The sequence below is a fragment of the Callospermophilus lateralis genome, chromosome 11 (genome assembly GCF_048772815.1).
Source record: "Callospermophilus lateralis isolate mCalLat2 chromosome 11, mCalLat2.hap1, whole genome shotgun sequence".
Classification (NCBI taxonomy): Eukaryota; Metazoa; Chordata; class Mammalia; order Rodentia; family Sciuridae; genus Callospermophilus; species Callospermophilus lateralis.
In genome coordinates, this window is record NC_135315.1 from 98,285,431 (window position 1) to 98,305,699 (window position 20,269).

At 34.3% G+C, this 20,269-nt stretch overlaps 1 protein-coding gene across 1 annotated transcript; it reads left to right on the top strand.

The window, feature by feature from the left end:
• The first annotated feature begins 1,328 nt into the window (after positions 1 to 1,328).
• Positions 1,329 to 19,836, top strand: LOC143410716 (oligoribonuclease, mitochondrial-like). The gene is made up of 3 exons (XM_076871485.1): positions 1,329 to 1,637; positions 2,236 to 2,347; positions 19,670 to 19,836. The coding sequence occupies exons 1-3, from the start codon at positions 1,329 to 1,331 to the stop codon at positions 19,834 to 19,836; spliced, it is 588 nt and encodes a 195-aa protein (XP_076727600.1).
• The last annotated feature ends 433 nt before the right edge of the window (positions 19,837 to 20,269 follow it).

Genomic DNA, 20,269 nt, shown 5'->3' on the forward strand with positions numbered 1-20,269 from the left:
TATAATACAATCTTAATTTGAGATATTATTTAATTGTACACCAAGGAATACAAACTTTGTAAACACAAATTAATCATGTTCAGAGTTTTAAAATGTAGCAGTAATGTGTAATAAAACTTATTATCAGCATACAAATGTTAATATGATTATTTCTTTTAGGTTAAAAGAGACAAATTTACAGTTATTTCACTAAACTCTGCAAGGTTCTGAAACAAAAGAACTTATTGAATTTAATATATTTCTCATAAAAGTGTCTCCAAACTATTAATTTCATGCTTGACACAACTTTTCATAGGCTTTGTGATTTTATGTCTCTGATTTACAACAGGCTAGTTTTGTTGGACAATAAACTCTCAATTGCAGAAATTTTAAAACTGAAAGGAGATTTCTTTTTTTAAATTTAGCAAGGATGTTTGATTGGTTCAATATGAAATATGAACCTCGAAGTGAGTTCATTTTGCCAATAATAATATAGCTACAATAGTTCTATATTTATTAGTAAGAAGAGATATAAGATAAATAGTCTTTATTTTTAACTTAGTGGATTTATGTGTAATGGAATAAAATCTTAGTAAGATAATCAAGAATTTAGGAATTCTTATCCTTTTCATTAACATACAGAAACAAAAATAACTTAAAAATTAGTGTTAGTTGATACAAGAGCAGCTCCTAAACTTGTAACAGTACTTAACAGACATAGGCAACAGCCTGGCTTTGTTGTAAAAGGTACATTTTCTAAAAGAAATTATATGTGAATGATGATGAAACTGTTGCAAAGTGATTGTTTAGTTCAGTGACTACTTCAAGTGATATCAGTAACAAAGAAAATAACAGAGAAAGTGATGAGTTAAAAATAAATCCCATCTTCTTAACAAATATGAAAAAAGCCAATACAAATAATGGCTTTTCAAGTGCATTCTGTCTGCTAGCTTATGAACAAATCAATTGAAAGACTTCTGCTCATAAAATTCCTTACAAGTTGGAATAATAACCTAGCAAAATGATCCATGTAACTCTCATCCTATAGTGCTTTTAATACAGGAGTCACTGTGCCTACAGTATGTATTGAGTGACAGTGCGTATTTGTTGAAAGAAGACTCTTATGGTTATTTTTTTTAATAAAATAGATCATAACCAGTTTCAAAAGATAGGGATCTCTTCACTGTGGAAGGTCGACGCATAACCAGAATTTTAATTAAAAAATTTCCTCCTTATTAAAACTATGATTTCTCGCTCAGCGCCTCCCCGCGGGTTTGCGACGTTAGCGACCATTGCGCCTGCGCGCGCGCCGGCGGCTAGGCTGGGGCCGTGGCGGCTGGTGCCGGGTGATGCTAGGCGGCTCCGTGGGCTCCAGGCTGTTGCGGGGTGTGGGTGGGAGTCGCCGGCAGTTCGGGTCGCGAGGTGTCCGCGGAGGTGGCGCAGCCATGGTGGCAGGGGAGAGCATGGCACAGCGAATGGTCTGGGTGGACCTGGAGATGACAGGATTGGACATTGAAAAGGACCAGATTATTGAGATGGCCTGTCTGATAACAGACTCTGATCTTAACATTTTGGCTGAAGGTCCTAACCTGATTATAAAACAGCCAGATGAGTTGCTGGACAGCATGTCAGATTGGTGTAAGGAGCACCATGGGAAGGTAACATTACCAAATAACAAGATTGCTGCTTTGGGGAACAGTAACAAGCTTATTGCGCTCACATCTGAATCCTAGACCATTGTTGGATGTTATTTAAAAAGAGGGTTAGAGGAAGATTGCTTGGCAAGCCTGGGAAACTGCTTGCTTTTTACTTTTCATCTTTTGGACCTCTCGAGATCATCTTCTCCTGAATGTCCTCTTTTTTCTCTCCTATATTCAGTCTGTGGCGAACGCATTGTGGATTGTCAAGTATTACTCAAGTCAGTCTTTTGGATGAGGTTAGACATCAACTCTCAGAGAAGGGGGAATGCTGCTGTCCTCTTAATAGTTGTTTCTTCCCAGAGGTTATATCCTTGGACTTTGAGCACCATCTTTTTTAGACTGTGTGGAAATGCTATTAACAATCAGGAACATAACTTATTGGCTTGGATTAAGAAAAAATTGGTGAAAAGATGGCAGTTTCAATTTGAACTTGAGTTCTAATAATGGTCCATCTGTGGTGATACTTGCCCATTTTTGAAGTAAAGTTTCATTTCTGGATACCTTTGAAAACTGACTTCATGTGTTTCTGCTGGGGGCTGGGAATTCTCTCTTGCAGTCTGGTCTTACCAAGGCAGTGAAGGAGAGTACAATTACATTGCAGCAGGCAGAGTATGAATTTCTGTCCTTTGTACGACAGCAGACTCCTCCGGGGCTCTGTCCACTTGCAGGTAAAATCCAATCCTATGAATATCTTGTAGATAGTCTTCCATTGTAGTGATTCAAGAGACTGCAATTCCAGAAATACCAGCCAAGCCTATCTATATCTTCTATTTACTCTGATTTGGATTATTTATCTTTTGTGTTCAAGTTTCCTTGTATAGTTCACAACATGAATATTAGGAAAATGCGCTGAAATAAGACATGAGAAGTTAGAAATAAACTCAGTAAAAATTTCTCCATATTTTTATGATGAAAGAATTTTTGACATAGAAAAGTTGGACTGAGTAATTGTTAAATGTGTGCCTGTTGGTTGTACCTATTTTTTTTTATATTTGAAAATAAAGTGTAGGTGTTATGACAATTCATTTCTAAAAACTTCATGGAGCATCTCCTAAGAATAAGGATATTTTGTTATGTAACACAGTATCATTATTGCATTGAAAAGAATTAGAACCATTTAATAGTATCACGTGATGTCTAGTCTACATTCAGAGTTCCCTAAAATGTCTAATTGTTTTTGAACCAGGATTCAGTCAAGGCTCATGCGTTTCATTTTGGTTATTATGTATCTTTAGTCTGTTAACCCAGAACTGTCCACCTGTCTCTATTTTTTTTCCCTTGTGACATTGATTTAAAAGAGACCAGGTCAGTTCTACCAGGATTTTTAAAGCAGCAACTTTGTAAGAGGGGTGATAATGTTCTGTGGAGGTGTATTTGCATTTGCATATGTCCATTGATGTGGTAACTGACACTTTTCTGGATCATTCACAAGGAAAGTTTTGGCATTAAGTCTTAGAATTACATTGTGTAAAAGTTCTTCAGCCAATGTAGTTGATACCTATTTTAAAATTCTTATTTAAATTTAGTGTTTTAAATATAAATTACTGTGTGGAAACATAAATGTGGATGTGATTTGTTATAAAAATTGGAATGTAAATAAAGGCTTATTTATTTACATGAAAAAAAATAAAAAAATAAATAAAAACTATGATTGGCCTTTAGAGAAAATCTATCCTTTAGTTTTATATTGGAGATGTGTGTAATAAAAATGAATCCCTCTTTTGCTTGCAAAGTTTAAATATTTGAAGAAAACTCTCTTGAGTAAATGTTGTAGAGATAGCAATTTATGATTTCTCTGCACTATACCTTTGGCCTCATTCCCCACACACCCTATTTCACAACATTACCCAGATTTTTATGGTAGGAAAGTTTTCAAAACCAGAGAAAATTTACCTAAACATAGATATGTGTTGTATTTTCTGATCACATAAATTTTGCCAGCAAATGTTAGAGACCACATCTTTTTACCCAGAGGCAAGGATTATGGGACCAATTGAAAAGTTAGCCACAGACCCAGTGTGCATTGCTCAGTATGAAAGCAATTATTACTTACCTTAGAGATCAAATAACTTTCAACTGAAAGGATATTTATGGTAACCATGAAAGACTAAATATAAAGGATCTTCCAATCTTTGTTAGCTATCACAATTGGCCCAGATTCTTTCATGACCCTATAAAGAAGAGGATCCTCATAATGCCCAAGATTAACTTTGATCTAATGTTATGGTGTTTCTAGGCCTAAATTTGTCAAAAAATACGTAAAAAAGTGAATTCCCTCACACATTTATTTTGGGGATAGTATTTATATCAATTGCACGGCAATCACAACTCTCCTTAAATCTTGTCTTCCCAACTTCAAATTAAAATTCCATTTGGCTCTCATACTTGTCTGCTAGTCTAAAGTAGGATAGGGTAATATAAGAGCAGAAGCTCTAGTGTCAGAAGAGAAATTGATTGCAGTCCTGTCCCCAAAGGAAACATTCTGTATTCAAATTTAAGTTTTTTGAGAAGAGCCTCACTTCTCAAAAAACATTTAAGAGTGTGCCTCCTGTGGCTGGGGTTATAGCTCAGTGGTAGAGCACTTGCTCAGCACACATGAGGCACTGGGTTTGACCCTCAGCACCACATTTAAAAAAAATAGATAAAGAGTATGCCTACTGATTTCCATTGAATCTTTAATTAGAATAGGAATCAGTAAATAAAGTTTTGGGGCCAGATTCTCCCACCCCAATTTTTAAATGGCTGGTGAACAATGATTTTATTTTTTTGTTTGTTTTTTTATTTTTCAGTACTGAAAATCCAACCCTGGCCTCTAGCATGCTAAGCAAATGCTTTACCACTGCACTATATCCCCATTTTTTTAAATTTTAATTTGAGACTAACTTGCTTAGGCTGGCCTCAAACTTGCAATCATCCTGCCTCAGTCTCCTGATTATCTGGAATTATAGCCATAGGCCAATCCTCCCTGACCACCTTTCCTTTTTAAAATTGTTGGAGAAAATATCAAAATACTTATATTCTGTAAAACATGAAAATTTTATAAATTTCAGATTTCATTGTGTGGAAATAAAGTTTTATTGGGATATAACTGTAAAAAAAATCAAATTTAAGTTTTTGCAGGTATAAAACAAAAAGAGCAATGCTATTAGGTACCATTTGGGGCATGACCAAGAGTCAGTCACCTTCTGCCAAAGAACAATGCTGCCTGAATGCCCAACCCATTTTTAGTGTTTTAAAACACAGTTATGCAGATTCCCTTGATCAGATATTTTGAGGCTGGCAGGATTATGAAATGTGTCTCATCAATTCCAAGACTCATCATTTTGTTCAAATTTGTAACATTTCTAAATTTGAGGTATATTTTCAAATCAGAGTTAGCTGAAGATATTTCTTCATTTTTTCTTGCATTAACAATGGTGTTACCCTGCTGAGCATCATCACTGGAGAGGATATCGAAAACCTGGGCTTTAACTGAAATTTTTTATGACAAATGTAGTACCATTAAGATAAAGATTAATTGAGCTGTCTTTTGATTAAAATCTGTCTTACTGGGGCTGGGGATATGGCTCAAGTGGTAGCGCGCTCGCCTGCATGCGTGCGGCCCGGGTTCGATCCTCAGCACCACATACAAACAAAAGATGTTGTGTCCGCCGATAACTAAAAAATAAAGTATTAAAATTCTCTCTCTCTTTCTTTCTCCCCTCTCTATCTTTAAAAAAAACTGTCTTTCTGTATATGATGTTGATTCTTGGCAAAATATGTCAGCAGAAAACTGAAATGCAGATTTTGTTGTAGTTTTTTTTTCCCCTCAGAATTATTAAACAGATGATTTGGGCAAATTCTGTCTTGATGAACTTGGTGAACTTAAATCAGCTGTGAGAGATATGAACAGTTTTGTTGTGCTGATCACATCTACCCTCTGACCCAGTATGAGGTTAGGAAGCAAAAGCTGATCATCAGCATGATTTTTTAAGAGTGGTCTCTTGGGTGACAATCAGATGCCTTCTGAGGACACTCACAAACATTTCATTATTATCACCTATCAAACTTTATTAGTTTTTAGAGAAAGGAAGCAATTTACATAAAGCAGTTGTGAAGTCTTAGGTACACAGTAGGCCTTCAAGAATTATTTTCACCATAGAATTGTCATTCTCTGAATTTATTTTAAGTTGACTAAGCATAACAATGTATGGTAGCCAGAACCAATAAGATTTCTAAGTGTGGTTCTCACTTCCTCAGTTGGTTTCTATAGTTTTGTTTATAAAACACAAGTTCCCATTAGCTCTGGTGGAGTGACATCTTATGATTGATTCCTACTGATCTCACTGGCAAGCCAAATCTGCCATCTATTTTACTAATAACTAAGTGATCCATTCTTTTGAATGGTTGATATTTTGGATTAGGACACAGGACTTTACATTTATCACTATAAAATGCTCATTAATTTTGTTCTTTCTCTCTTTGTTGCCGAAATGCTGTGAACTCTTCTTTTCTATAAAGTAATTGTCATGATTCTCAACTTTTTGGCATACACAGACATTAACTGCTTTACAGATTTCAACTTACCAGTTAAACTGGTCTCAACTACAGAAATGGGACTGAATCTAGAACTCAGGTTCCAGAACTGTGAAAAATAAATTATTGTTGTTTCTAAGCCTCCTAGTCCATAGTATTCTGTTATAGCTGTCTGAACAAACAGGACATCTCTAGTAAGTGATATGTGAAGGAGGTCCATCTTTTCATTACTCAAAAACACCTTGTTCTGTATTAATTGGCCTCTGGGTCTAATAACAAAGGATTGCATGAGTGAAGTTAAGAAATTAAATACATTATATTTGAATATATTCCTAGAAGCAAAACAAAAAGCAGGAATAAAAAATACATTTATAGAAGTCACTGCAGAAAATTTTGAGAAGAAATTATTTGAAAATAAAAGGTTCTCAAGAACACTTATAATAAAAAATAACTTTGCCTTAAATATCAGAGGATTTTTATTATTTTACTTCATATAACTTTTTTTTACTGATTTCAGAATCTATTATGAGCTAGATGTGGTGGTGCATGTCTATAGTCCCAGTTAATTGGGAAACTGAGTCTAAGGGATCACCTGAGGCTAGGGGTTTAAGCCCAGCCTGAGCAGCATAGTAATATCTCCTGAAATCAAAACAAACAAAATTCAGAAATAATACTAATCAAGACATTGTGGTATTGATATAAATATAGACATATAGACTGATGGAACAGAATTGTTAGTCCAGAAACTCTCATATTTTTAGTGAATTTATTTGAAGGTAATTAAGTGAGGATCAAAAAAAAAATCTTTAAAGAATGGTGCTGGGACAACTGACCATGGATCACTTGACTCTATTTTATTCCGCTTAGCCCACTTCACATATTTTGCATTCCTGACTTAGGCTCCTACACATCAGGTTTTTGAACATTGATCTACCCAATCACCCATTGCTCAGATTCAATAAGCCATTTCCTTTGTGTCTTAGTTACTTTAAGAACTGCTCTAACAGAATACCTGAGACTGGGTAACTTATAATGAATGAAATTTATTGGCCCACAGTTTGGGAGGGCAAAAAGTTCAATAGCAAGACACCAGCGTCTTGTGAGAGCCTTCTTTCTGGGTGATAACATGGGAGATATCACATAACAGAAGGAGAGAACAAGAGGGGTGAACCCACTCCTGAAATAATGGTATTAGTCCATTTATGAGGGCAGAGACCTTATAAACAGTATACCCCTTAAAGATTTCATCTATTCTTTTTTTAGTACATTATTGATTCTCATTTTGACATAGTTATACAAGCATAAAATATAGTTTGCTCTAATTCAGTTCCCAATAGTTTCCCTAGTATTTTCAAGGTCCTGGGTTCAATTTCTGGTACTAAAGAAAGAATTTTTTTAAAAAGTAAGTGGACAGTGGGCATTTCTGATTTTACAATTTTTGAATTCCTTAACATGTACGTGATCTTTAAAAAAAAATGTAGGTATTTTTTCAAGTGTAAAATGGGAATAACAAAAGCCCAGCCTCAAAAAGTTGCTTTTGAGGAATAAGTAACAGTACATTCTCTTGGAACACTCCCATACACGCTGTTATTTCTTGTTGTGCAGTGAACATTTTCTTAACAGATTTGTGATATTCAGGAAGCCTTAAGCAAAACTATGACAAAATAAAATACTTTTTTGATCCTCCTACTATTCCCTATTTTAGTTCTAACTTAACACTTACATGCTATTCTTATCCTTTCCCTCAAGAAACACCACAAGTTTTCCTCAGTCTCACATTATAATGTTTAATCAAGTTCTATCTTCCTTGGATAAATCACCTACATCTAAACTTCCCACTCTTCAATTTTGATCCTAATATGTCTACCCCAATTTCCCATTTCCTCTGAAGCTTATGATCTGAAAATCAGATTGATACTAATTCCACTGGTTAAAAAAAATGTGCTTTACACATGAGCAAAAAAATTAGTAATTTACATGTGTGAAGTTATTGAGGTCTTTTGAAAATTCAAATTTATATGCACACACACACACCTATGTGTACTCTTTATATATATATATATATATATATATATATATATATATATATATATATATATCTAATATACACTCAATCAAATAATCAAATTTTTTTTGTTATACCACATATGCTTCTAAGTCATAATAGGAATATAAAAGTTGGTATTAGCCCCATCCTGATAAAATAACTTTTAAAGCATTCACAATATAATTTAATAAAAGATGTATTCAAAAATTAATTTTAAAATATTGCACTATTAAGGTATGGTGGAATATGCCTCTAATCTTAGCTCATAGGAAAGCAGGAGGATCAGAAGTTTAAGGCCCTGAGTAAATCAGCAAGACCCTGTCTTAAAATAGAAAATAAAAAAGGCTGGAGATTCAGCTAGTGTTTAACCTCCCTTGGCTTCAATCCTGGTACAAAAAAAAGTATTGCCCATGTTCATAGTTTCATATATCTTATATGAATATTCTTAATTAAAAATGGAAATGTTTTATCAATAATTACATATAGTGTGCTCTCTAAATGCTTTTATTTTCTGGTTAAAGATTTCATGAAGAAGACTAAAATAAAGTATCAGCATATGTTGATTTCATTAAATAGTAGCTGGAGCACTTTCCCCCTCTGTGTGCAAAATGAATGTGCTATGAGAACAGTTGCTAGAATTTGATAAAGCAATTAGAACATAAGTCATGAGAACATAAATATTATAGGAACATTACATATCATACAATTATGACATACATTCTTTCCACAAATGAATAAGATAGTTCAGGGGTTACTGACATTAATGCATTCTGAATAATTTGTAATTTCTACCATCATAATGTATAGTACTTTCAGTTTTTTTCTTTAACGTATAAATACATTTGTATTAACTTGCTAGTTAATGGATTGGAAAATAGTACAATAAAGTAGGCAGAGAGGCATAGCTGTTAAACTTCTTTTTTTTTTCAGCCAGTGATGATGAGACATTATTGTGAGAGAATTCTTACATAAAACACTTTTTAAAAATACCTCTACTCTTTTATTGACTTGTTGCAATTCCAAATTAGTATCTTTTGAAATCTCTAGCAGGTAATTACATGCATTTATTGTGAATTATTTTTCTGCATTCTTTCAACGAGAATTTATTAAACATGTTGAACACTTATATTGCAATAGGAAATACATCTGTATATACATACATTTCAATACACATCTTGAGGTACTAAAAGTATGTAGACATATACAGAATACAAAACAGACACACATGCAAATACCTATTAATAAGAAAACTTCATAATCTGAATATTTTATTCCTGGAAATCTAATAAACATTCTACAAACTAGAAAACTAATTTATAATAAATAAATATTTATTGTTAGGAAATTTGAAAGTAAATAGCCTTTAGTCATAAAATATTTGAATGGACTTCATTATCCCACATACTACATACTGGGGTGGTTATACAGCAATAAGAGCCATAACAGCAACAAAGACACTATCTATTACAATTACCTTGTTTCTTATTATTTGAGTGGGGGGGTGCAGGCAGTGTGTACTAGAGATTGAACTCAGGGGCACTGAACCACTGAGCCACATCCCCCTCCCAATTTTTTATTTTATTTAGAGACAGAGTCTTCCTGAGTTGCTTAGTGCCTCGCTTTTTTCTGAGGCTGTCTTTGAATTCAGGATGCACCTACCTCAGCCTCCCAATCCACTGGGATTACAGGAGTGGGCCATTGTACCTGGCTACCTTGTTTCTTTATTAAAGGAATCATTTTTTATCCTTCCTGTCTACAGGTAGTGCCAATTACCATCAGATTACTTCCTGTTTTGATCACCATAATTTATTTCATATAATATATATGATTGCTTAGAGGAGTTTGGGTTCACAGAAAAATTGAGAAAAATGCATTGAGTTTTCATATATTCACTATCTCACACATGCATAGTCTTTCTCATTATAAACATAACCTAAAAGGTTAGCACATTTATTACAATTGATAGACCTATTTTGACACATCACTATCACCAAATGCTTGTAGTTTACAAAAGGGTTCTCACTTGGTATTTTACATACTATGAGTTGATAGATGCTTGTGAATGTGTATTTGGTATTATTATACCAAATATCTTCATCCCCCACCAAAAAAATTCCTGTACTCTTCCTTTTCATAGTTTTCCCTGCTTATTTCATGCCAACTACTAAACATTTTATAGTCTCCATAGATTTCCTTTTCCAGAATATCACATTGTTGAAGCAATACAGTACATAATCTTTCCATATTGGCTTCTTTCACTTAGTAATGTACATTTGAAATTCTTTCTTGTTTCACAGTCTGATAGCTCATTTATATTTAGCAATCAATAATATTTAATTGTCTGAATGTACCATATAGTTATTTATCCATTCATCTATTACAGAGCATCCTGGATGCTTACAAGTTTTGGCAATTATAAATAATGCTGCTGTCAACATCCAGGTACAGTTTTTCATATAGATATATTTTTTCCACATTTTTGTAAATGTTTAGAAATACATATGATAATAGTATGTTCAGTATGTTCAACATTTACTATTCCACTTCCATCAGTAATAGGTAAGTAATAGGTAAGAGTTCCTGTTGCCTTACAACCAGGCATATAGTGATGGATTTTGGTTATTCTAACAGGTGTTCAGAAATTCCATGGGCTTTCAGATGCAAATACTTAATTTTATCAAAGGACAGTGATCCAGGGGTAGACTGTGCTCAAATGTGGCCTTCCTCACCTGAACAATATATGGGGTTTGAAAAAAATTCAAACATATTTTGTATGAGCTATTCAAAGTTTAAGTTTTTAGAAGATATTTTCAAAATTCAGTGAATGTTTTATCCCCATCTTAGACTGATCTCCCACTCTCTTTGATTTCCTCTGGGTAGAGAGTTTACAATATTTTAACATTCTGAAGTACTGTCAATGTTATGCTTCTACTTTCAAAATTAGAAAACTGTATTTTACTTTCTAACTACAGTTTATATTTAGGATTACTTTCCTTATGTTTACTATAACTATTTTGTCTGTTGACACTTTTAAAAAGGAAACTATCTATGATTGCAAATATATATTTTATGTGAATATATTTTGAAGAGAAGTTGAACCCTTGTTGTCTGAAAAGTTGTGAAAGACACAGTAATGTGAGAAACACCATACATTGATTGCTAATTTTATTGTTGTTTAAATATTCTTAAATTCTAAAGATTTAACTTTATATTTATTGATTTTATCGAAACATTTTAAATAACTTCTGTCCTTGGCATTCCATTTGTGATGATTTTGAAATATTTTCTTTAACATTCTTTTTCCATTTTACTGATAGTGAATAGTAACTTCTCTTATAATCCAATTTAAAAATTTTTATATCATTCTATTTTTTAGTTTAGTTTTGTTTGACATGTATTAATTCTACATATTAATAGTGTTAATTGTGATATGTCCACCCAAGCAAGCCCTGTATACTAATCTCTTTTATGGTGCATGGTACTGAGGATTGAACCCAGGGGTGCTCTGCCACTGAACTACATCTCTAGAACTTTTTATTTTACTTTTGTATTATTTTATTTTGAGACAAGGTCCTGTTAAATTGCAGAGGTTGGCCCCTTCTTCGTCCTCTCCTGTGGCTGGAATTACAAGCATGCCCCACAATGCCCAACTCCAACTTCTATTTTTAATAGTTATTCAGCTGGGCATGATAGCCTTTAATAATGTTCTGATTCTGAAGATACCTTTTTATGACCTCCATCACAACAGTTGACAAGACTGCTTCTCCTCTTATTGTTATTTTTTGCACATGCATTATTATCACTTAATAATTACTCTGTTGATGTCAACTGTTTTTGTTCTGTATTCTCACTGTGATGTTTAGATGTAGATTTACTTTAATTCTTCCTGAATACATCATTTTAGAATCAGTTTCTAAGTTCTTATTAATTATTCTGTCAATACTATCTCTTCATTTTCTTGAAATTTTCATTTCAAAATTTCTATTAAGTATATGTGGATTATGTAATTCCATTCTTAATATGCCTTATTTTTCAACATGTTAGTTTTGATAGATGGAACCATCATATGATTTTCTACAATTACTTCTTCTAATTAATTGATGCTTTCTTCATCAATGTGTAATTTTTCTTGCCAAAATGAACATTTAGTTCAAGTTCCAAAAATCATGATTTTGTTTTATTGCCACAGATTATGAGATTATTTCTATTGGGTTATTAATTGCTATGGTTTGAATTTGGTTTGTCACCTCTGAAACTCATGTTAGAATTACATTGTCATTTCAATGGTGTTGGGAGTTATGGGCTTTAAGAGGGTTTCATGCAGAACTGAAATGATTCTCATGGATTAGACTGGACACCATGAGCTTTCTGTTATTATAAATTCAGGTTTCCCTTTGTATATTGTGTCTTTGGCATGTGTCCACTTCCCTTCCTCTTTACACTATGTTTGAATGGAGGCCAATGTCATGCTATTGGACTTCCCAGCCTCCAGAACTATGAGCCAAAATAGATCCCTAGTCTTTATAAATCATCTAGTCCAGGTAATCTTTTAAAACAGACTAGATCCTCAGTCAACACAGAATATTTTTTTACATCCTTATATGTTTGTCATTTTTGGATTGTGAAACAACTATTGGACAGATTTATTTTGGAAGCATCAAGGATACCAAATGAAAAATTGTGTTTTCAGCATAACTTTTCATTTGTTTATACTATGCATCTCATAAATAGCATCATTTTGAAGTTAATTTCTTATCCTAGTGGCTACCAGATGATATTAACTGTGTAAATAAGATCTCCAAACTACACGAGGCACAAATTGGTGGATTAAATTCTTAAATGTTGTCTTTTTAATTCTGTTTCAAGCAGAATATATGGAAAGTGAAGTATTTAGAACTATTTGGCAGAATATGAAAAAAATATATATATATATATATAAAATTTATAGTCTTTGGTTTTATTAACTTTGGTGTATGTTCCAGGGGTACAAATTTATGTACAACAGGAAATGAAAATATATCACAGAGATCCAGAGACTTGGCCTGAAATGGACATTTAATCCATAACCTCTAATTTGGAAGATCAGCATTTCCTGCCAGTCCCACACTAAAGAAAATCTCACTATCAAATTTCCAGTTTATCATCCTGCTTGGCTTTTATCAAATGATTTCATTCTTTCTAGTTGTTCTCTGAGCACATAATATTATTTTGTGTTTAATGACTGCATTCATACAAGTTTCAAACACCTTTTTTTTACATGTCATTTAGTTTTCCACAATTACAAAATCAGAAGTCAGAGTTTAATCCAAATAATTATTATTTTAATTATTCTTGTAACTACTTAAACATATGAAGGGCCTATGCTCATGATGAGAAAATGTATCATGATCTTAGTAAAATTTTCTAAAATTTGAATAGCAAGGAATTTCTTTTCTTTTTACTACTGTAATTACTCTTTCCCCAAGTAGTCTAAACTACAGGGATTCTTAATAGAAATGCAAATAAAGGAAATCACAACACTATTACCCAACTCTCAATTCCTATCATACATGTGATATGAAGAGTGTGACTCCATGTCTGTGAAGTTTAACTATTGAAAACTTTCAAGACTGATTCCTCCCATTTTTCCTTCTGCTCCTTATCTGGTCAAGCTAACATCAAAGCTCTGCTACTCCCTTTATACCATCAGCTAGGAGTTCAAACCACACAAGATGGCTTACACCTGATGTCTATGTTATATCTCCTGATGTCTATGTCTTTTTCCCTCACAACTGCACACCCATTCCTATTAATCCTCTTCGCAAATCTCTTTCAAACCCAATGCTAATTCATAGCTCTGGCCTCTGTTGCAGGTCACTCTTTTCCTGTCCCACTCACAGACATTGAAAAAACTTCAAAACTGAGTTTTTCTGCCTCGTCTTACAGCCCTCAAATCCATTCTCCATACTGAAGCTAAAATGAGTTTCCCAAAACAGAAATCCAACCACATCATTCTCCTGATAAGGATCCTTTAATTCTTCTTTTGATTTTCAAGATTGAGCTAAATAGCTTGAAACATAAATGTTCTAATAATCTGAGCATTGTTCACCTCTTGAAACACTGAACCCTTCATTCCTACATAACAGAAAGCCTCAGTTACCTGCAGTTCTTCAAACTTGCTGCCTTGTCTCATGCCTCTGGCCCCTGTTGGATGCATCTTCACCCCTCCCCCACCCCTACCACTGAAGATGCCATCTCCCAACTCTTCTAACCCTGTTCATTTCTTCATGACCCAGCTCAGACAGCAAACCTTTAAAGAAACCCCCTCAGTCCCTTCCCTCCATCATGAGCAGCCACAGTCTAAATGTGTGTGCCTCTTCTTAACTCTCATGGCCCCTTAAGTATTAATTAGAAACATTCATGCTATTTTATGTAATTGTCAGCTAGGTCCACTCCCCCACTAACCTGGGATCTTTGGGGTAGCCGCTTTATTACTACATTGTGCACCTTCAGTAAGTGTGAGGAACTCCATAAAAGTTCATTAATGGACTGAATGGCGAGAAATGGGTAGAGAAGTTCCAAGTCATAGGGAGTCTCTATCAACATTTATTTAATACAGGTCTTGTTTAGAAATGCAAAGATAAGCTTTATTTGTTAGAACAGTTCCTGGTACATAGGAGAGATTCACTGCTTTAGTAGATAACAAAAAACTTTCTGACATTCTTCCTGGATACTGATATATGCATTGATTTCTCTATAGAGGACCAAAACTTGTGTTGATACACACACACACACACACACACACACACACACACACACACACACCACACATGTCTTTGCTTAGCCAAAGACACTACTTTGGCAAGGATCAAATTCAACACAAAATACTCTAAAAAATAAAAACATAATCCCTGTTCAAATCAGTGGTTCTGAGAATTTACCCTTTTATGAAGAAATAAAAGAAGGAAAACATATCAGTTGGTGTAGCATGGTAGCTATCAATTACTGGCTATTGAGGACTTAAATACAGGTTATCTGAATGTATAATATTTCCCTGGTAATTTTGATATTGATTACATGTTGAAACCTTAAATTTTGTATATTTAATGAAATTAAATACTTTGCTGAAATGAATTTCACCTATTTTATTTATGTCAACATTGTCTCAATGTTGTTTCCGAAAACTTTAAAAGTGCAACATGGCTCCTGTTATATTTTTATAGGATAGTACTGATTTGGGAAGTAAGGAACATGCTCTTATTACTACACTCTTCTTTGTGTCAAAGTTTCGTAGGTTGTGACAATGGGATCCTTTTTATTTAAAGAAACCTTATTCAATTTCACGTTTCTAAATGAGCTCACCCAAAGCCTCTTCGTTCAAAACATCGCCATCTACTGAGAAAATATCATAATAGCTTCTAAAGTAATCTCACTGTTTTTCATGGCACAGGAGTCCCTTTCCAGCTCATATGAACAATTCAACAAAAATATAGTGGATCCATAGTAAGAGCGTAATCAGAGCTTCTGTCTTTCAACGTCTGGTGACTTTTTGCACACAACAGCCTTCCTTCCCTGCCTCTTTGTGTTGATCAGCATTGAACAGCACACAGAGCATGATAGCCTGGGCCCAGACATCTGAGCGGGCCCAGTGGAGAGGTAGGGGGACATAGGTAGAGATGAACATCTACTGTAGGGAAGCTGGTGATTCATGGAGCTTTCTCCTTGCTCATCAATCCTACTTTGAAGTGTGGCAAGACTTAGAGCCTGCCTCTACCACTGAGAATATTTTAAATGCTTCCAGGCGAAATCTCTAGAGAAATCTTTCTCTTGAACACATTTTAAACATCCTCAACCTCGATCCAATTCCTCAAGGGTGTTTTGGAGCCTTTTCCCAGTGCCATGCTGGCAGCAGCCACCGCTGCAGAGCTGGGGGACATGAGGAGGGAGTTCAAAGAGACACATGCCTTCCTCTGATGGAGAAGCTTCAAAGATACCTGTCCTCCTCCTCAAATCATATTCAGAATAACACTAGAAACAGAGGAGACAGTCTATGTCACTCTATGGAAACATATTCTCAAAAATTGCATCAGCTTTTTAAAATTCATTTTTAATTGATATACAATAATGGTACATTTTATGGAGTACAGTGTGATAATTCAATACATATAAACAATGTATAATGGTCAAATCATGGCAATTAGCATCTCCATCTCCTTAAGAATTTGCCTTTTTCTTTGTTTGGAGCCCTTGAATTCCTCTCTTCTAATTCTTTATAAAACATAGAATAAGTTGTAATGAACTGTGGCCACTCCACTATGCTGAAAAACACTAGAATTTATTCCAGCTTTTTGTTATTTTGGAATCTATTATCTGTCTTCCCTCCAGCTCCTCTCTCTCCTGCCCATTCTAGTCACTAGTAATCACAATTGTATTTAATTTTCATAATATTAATTTATTTTAGTCTCTACAAATACATAAGTGGTGCAGTACTTATCTTCCTATGTCTAACTTATTTTTTTAAGGAGCACTTTTTAATTGATTATATCTTAAGAGCCATTTACTAATCAAAATAACCTGATTATTCATATTAATCAAAAGAATTTAACACTGGCCATCTTAGTTAATTATACATGTATACCTGTGTGTGTGTGTGTGTGTGTGTGTGTGTGTGCATGCTTTAACTCTCTCTCTCTCTCTCTCTCTCTCTCTATATATATATATATATATATATATATATATATATATATTCCACTCCAAACATTGAGCATTCATTCTGTGAAACAGAATTACAAGTGATTCTGATCATTTTTATTTTCATGATTGTTTATATTTTCTAAGTTTTTTTTTTTTTTACAATTAACATGCATTACTCTGGGCAATAAAATATTTAAAGATGTTATAGAAGAAAAAAGGAAAGAAAGGAATAGAAGAAAATGTAAGAGAGAAGGGAGGTAGAAACAGAAAGAGGAAAAAGGAGGGGGTGGGAGAGGAGGATAAGAAGGAGGAGTGGGAACCACTATCTTCACAAAAGGACTTCAGTCTTTGTCACAAAGTCCCCCATCCTCTCAGACAGCTTGGCGAAGAATTCTAGGAAAGCCTATAATGCTCTTACATGTCCGTGCATCCCCTCTCTTATTTCACACTAAAGATATTGTCCCAGAAGCAGTGGCAGTATTACATGTAATAAAGATTTTGTGTGCATGTATGTATTTATACTTATTCAGGATAAAAAGCTGTTCAGATTCTTACAATATTCCCAATTTTAAGGTCATTCTAGAAACATTTTTTTTGCATTGATTTTAATTCTGCTTCCCAGCTCAAACTTCAGCTGCTCTCAAGTGATAATTTTCAGAATAACAACAAAATTAATAACCAAGCTCGGCAGACACACAAAGATGTTTCTATGGCCATTGAAAATCAATACTTTCAAAAATGATATCCATCTGGTAACTAATGAATAGTATTGCTGGGAGAAAACAGAATCTGCTCAAAACTCAATTTATATACATGTATTTCAAGTTTTTAAAATGCACTTAATATTAGAATCCTCATCATGCACTGTGACCTGCCTTTGCACTAGCCAAAGCTATATGAGAGGCAGATTTACATCCAAAGAACCGCCACTGACCATCTCCCAACCCAGGCCCAGACCCATGGGCTGAGCACCGATTTACGTTGATTGATGGCCTTTTGTCACTCTGTCTTATAGGTTGTGACCATTTGAAACTTCAAAATGAATGAAGTCAAACAGAACAGGCACTCCTGCCCAGTGAAGCAGAGATAGGGCTACAAGCAAGCATTCTGTCAAGAAAGAAAATGTTCTGCCCAAAATAATCTGTCAAGTTTTCAAATATTCTTACACTTTTCATAACCAGTGCATACCAAAGTATCTGCTATGAATGCAGACAAAACAAGTGAGAGTGCTTCCTTTACATATAATACACAAAATTTTAAAAATGAATTACCCATGCAGTTCTTTTAACCCAATAATTACACTTCTCAATAGCAGTTCTAGGTATTCTAAATACATAGAATAAAATTACAAGTTTTGATAGAGTACTTTTAAATTTTTTTTTTAGTTCTCAATGGATATTTAATTTAATTAATTTACTTACTTATATGTAGTGCCGAGGATCAAACCGAGGGCCTCACACATGCCAGGCAAGTACTCTACCACTGAGCCACAACTCCAGGCCCTGACAGAGTACTTTTAAAAGTTTTCTTAAAATAGAAAATTAGTTAGTTTATGATTAATTGAAAAAAAGGAAACTTAAGAAAGTAATCCTTATAACCATTTTAGCTCAGTAATTATATTTTTATAAATTACTTCAAGATATAAGTAAGTAATGGGCTTCTTAGAGTGTGGTTTACAATTTTTAAAAGAGAATTATTTAGAAAAATATAATAATGCAAAATCACAAAATCATTAAACATCACACTTTAGAAGATTATTTAAAACATATAGTACTGGAAGTTCAGCACAGTGATAGAGCACTTATCTGTCATGTGCAGGGCCTTGAGTTTGATCCTCAGCACTACCACAAAAGAAAACCAACCAACCAACCAACCAATCAACACAAACAAAACCCCCTCTAAAATATATAGATAATTTTATGAGAAAAATATTTCCAAATTGATATCAATTTTATATATATATATATATATATATATATATATATATATATATATATATATAAATTTAGGTAAGATTTATAAATTTAGTAACATACAGATATATATAGGTGGAAATGTAAATATAGGTACATTGAGGAAAATCACTATTGAATAATACATACAAAAATGTTCATAGTGAATGTCTAATAGTGTAATTGTGGATTTTTGTTTCCCTACAGATTTCTATATTTTCCCCAAATATTTATTTTAGAATGTAATGCTTTTTTGTGTTGTTGATTTTGTCTTGTGGTATTGGGAAACAAACCCAAAGCCTCACATGTGCTAGGTGAGCTTTCTACCACTGAGCTGCACTCTCAGCCCAACATATAATATTGAAGTCTTGCAGGCCACCATTATGTCAATATAAGCCTCTGTTTTTAGGGCATTGACATCCCTGTTTAGGCTGAAGAAATACTGAATCTCAGCATATTGCTTATTATAGCAATGTGTATTTCATGCCCAGGTAGCCTGAGCTCCGGCAGGCCATGGACTCAAGCCCTCATATAGATGAAGTGTCAGCAGAGGTCTGCCTGGGGTTACAGAGCAGATAGGGAAGGAGGCCTGCAATACTTCAATAGCATCATGCAGCAGTGTTTATGAACATTACAGTGCACAGATAGATCCACACTGTCAGTCACCAAGTATACATTTCTTAATCATAGTTGGAATAAGAGGGAACACTGGACACATTCAGGAGTATGAAGAGAGAGAAAAAAAAACAAATCATGGAGATGGAAATTCCTTCAAAGCTTTTATCTTTACTTCTCCATATCAGTGAGCATGTCAGAAGTGGAAATGAGGGGAAATGCCTGGATTAATGTTTCCCCAGTACATCAAGAGGAGGAGGGTAAATTGGAAGCTGTGGGAACAGCTTCCTACCTTCGTGATGGACCTGAAGGAATAACATTCTTTCTCATCAGAGAGCAGCTTTACAATTCTTAAATCCCAAAATGTCATGTTTCACTAATCACAGTATCATCTCTGAGAATTATAATTCCTGAGCCTCTGAAATTTAAACTCAGGGTGTTGAACATTAACTGTGATTTTTTGTTAAACTGGATTACTTATTATTGCCCATTTGTGTTCTCCCTTTCTAGAACATTCTCCAACCTTTTCTGTCTCACTCTGTGACCTAGGAAGTTGATCCACACGGGGGCATCAATCAGCCTCCCTTTTGGTTTCAGCCAGAAACAGTGTCACCTAAAGACTGTAAGACAGAGGAGAGAGGTCGGGGTGTCTATCTGCTGCCCCTCCTGTACTAAGTCTCTGAGAGTGACCCTGTCCTTACACAACTAAAGCTGCCTCTGCATGGCCCCTCCCCCAGGGTATCAGCTCTCACAGTCATCCCCTACCCTCTGCTATGGGGTCGTCAATA

What these genes read in the sequence shown, in the direction of transcription:
- LOC143410716 (XM_076871485.1), top strand. Translation starts at nt 1,329, where the DNA reads ATGCTAGGCGGCTCCGTGGGCTCCAGGCTGTTGCGGGGTGTGGGTGGG. An exon ending in GTAAGGAGCACCATGGGAAG is followed by an intron (nt 1,638 to 2,235) that starts GTAACATTACCA and finishes TCTCTCTTGCAG; the next exon opens with TCTGGTCTTACCAAGGCAGT. An exon ending in GGGGCTCTGTCCACTTGCAG is followed by an intron (nt 2,348 to 19,669) that starts GTAAAATCCAAT and finishes TCTCCATATCAG; the next exon opens with TGAGCATGTCAGAAGTGGAA.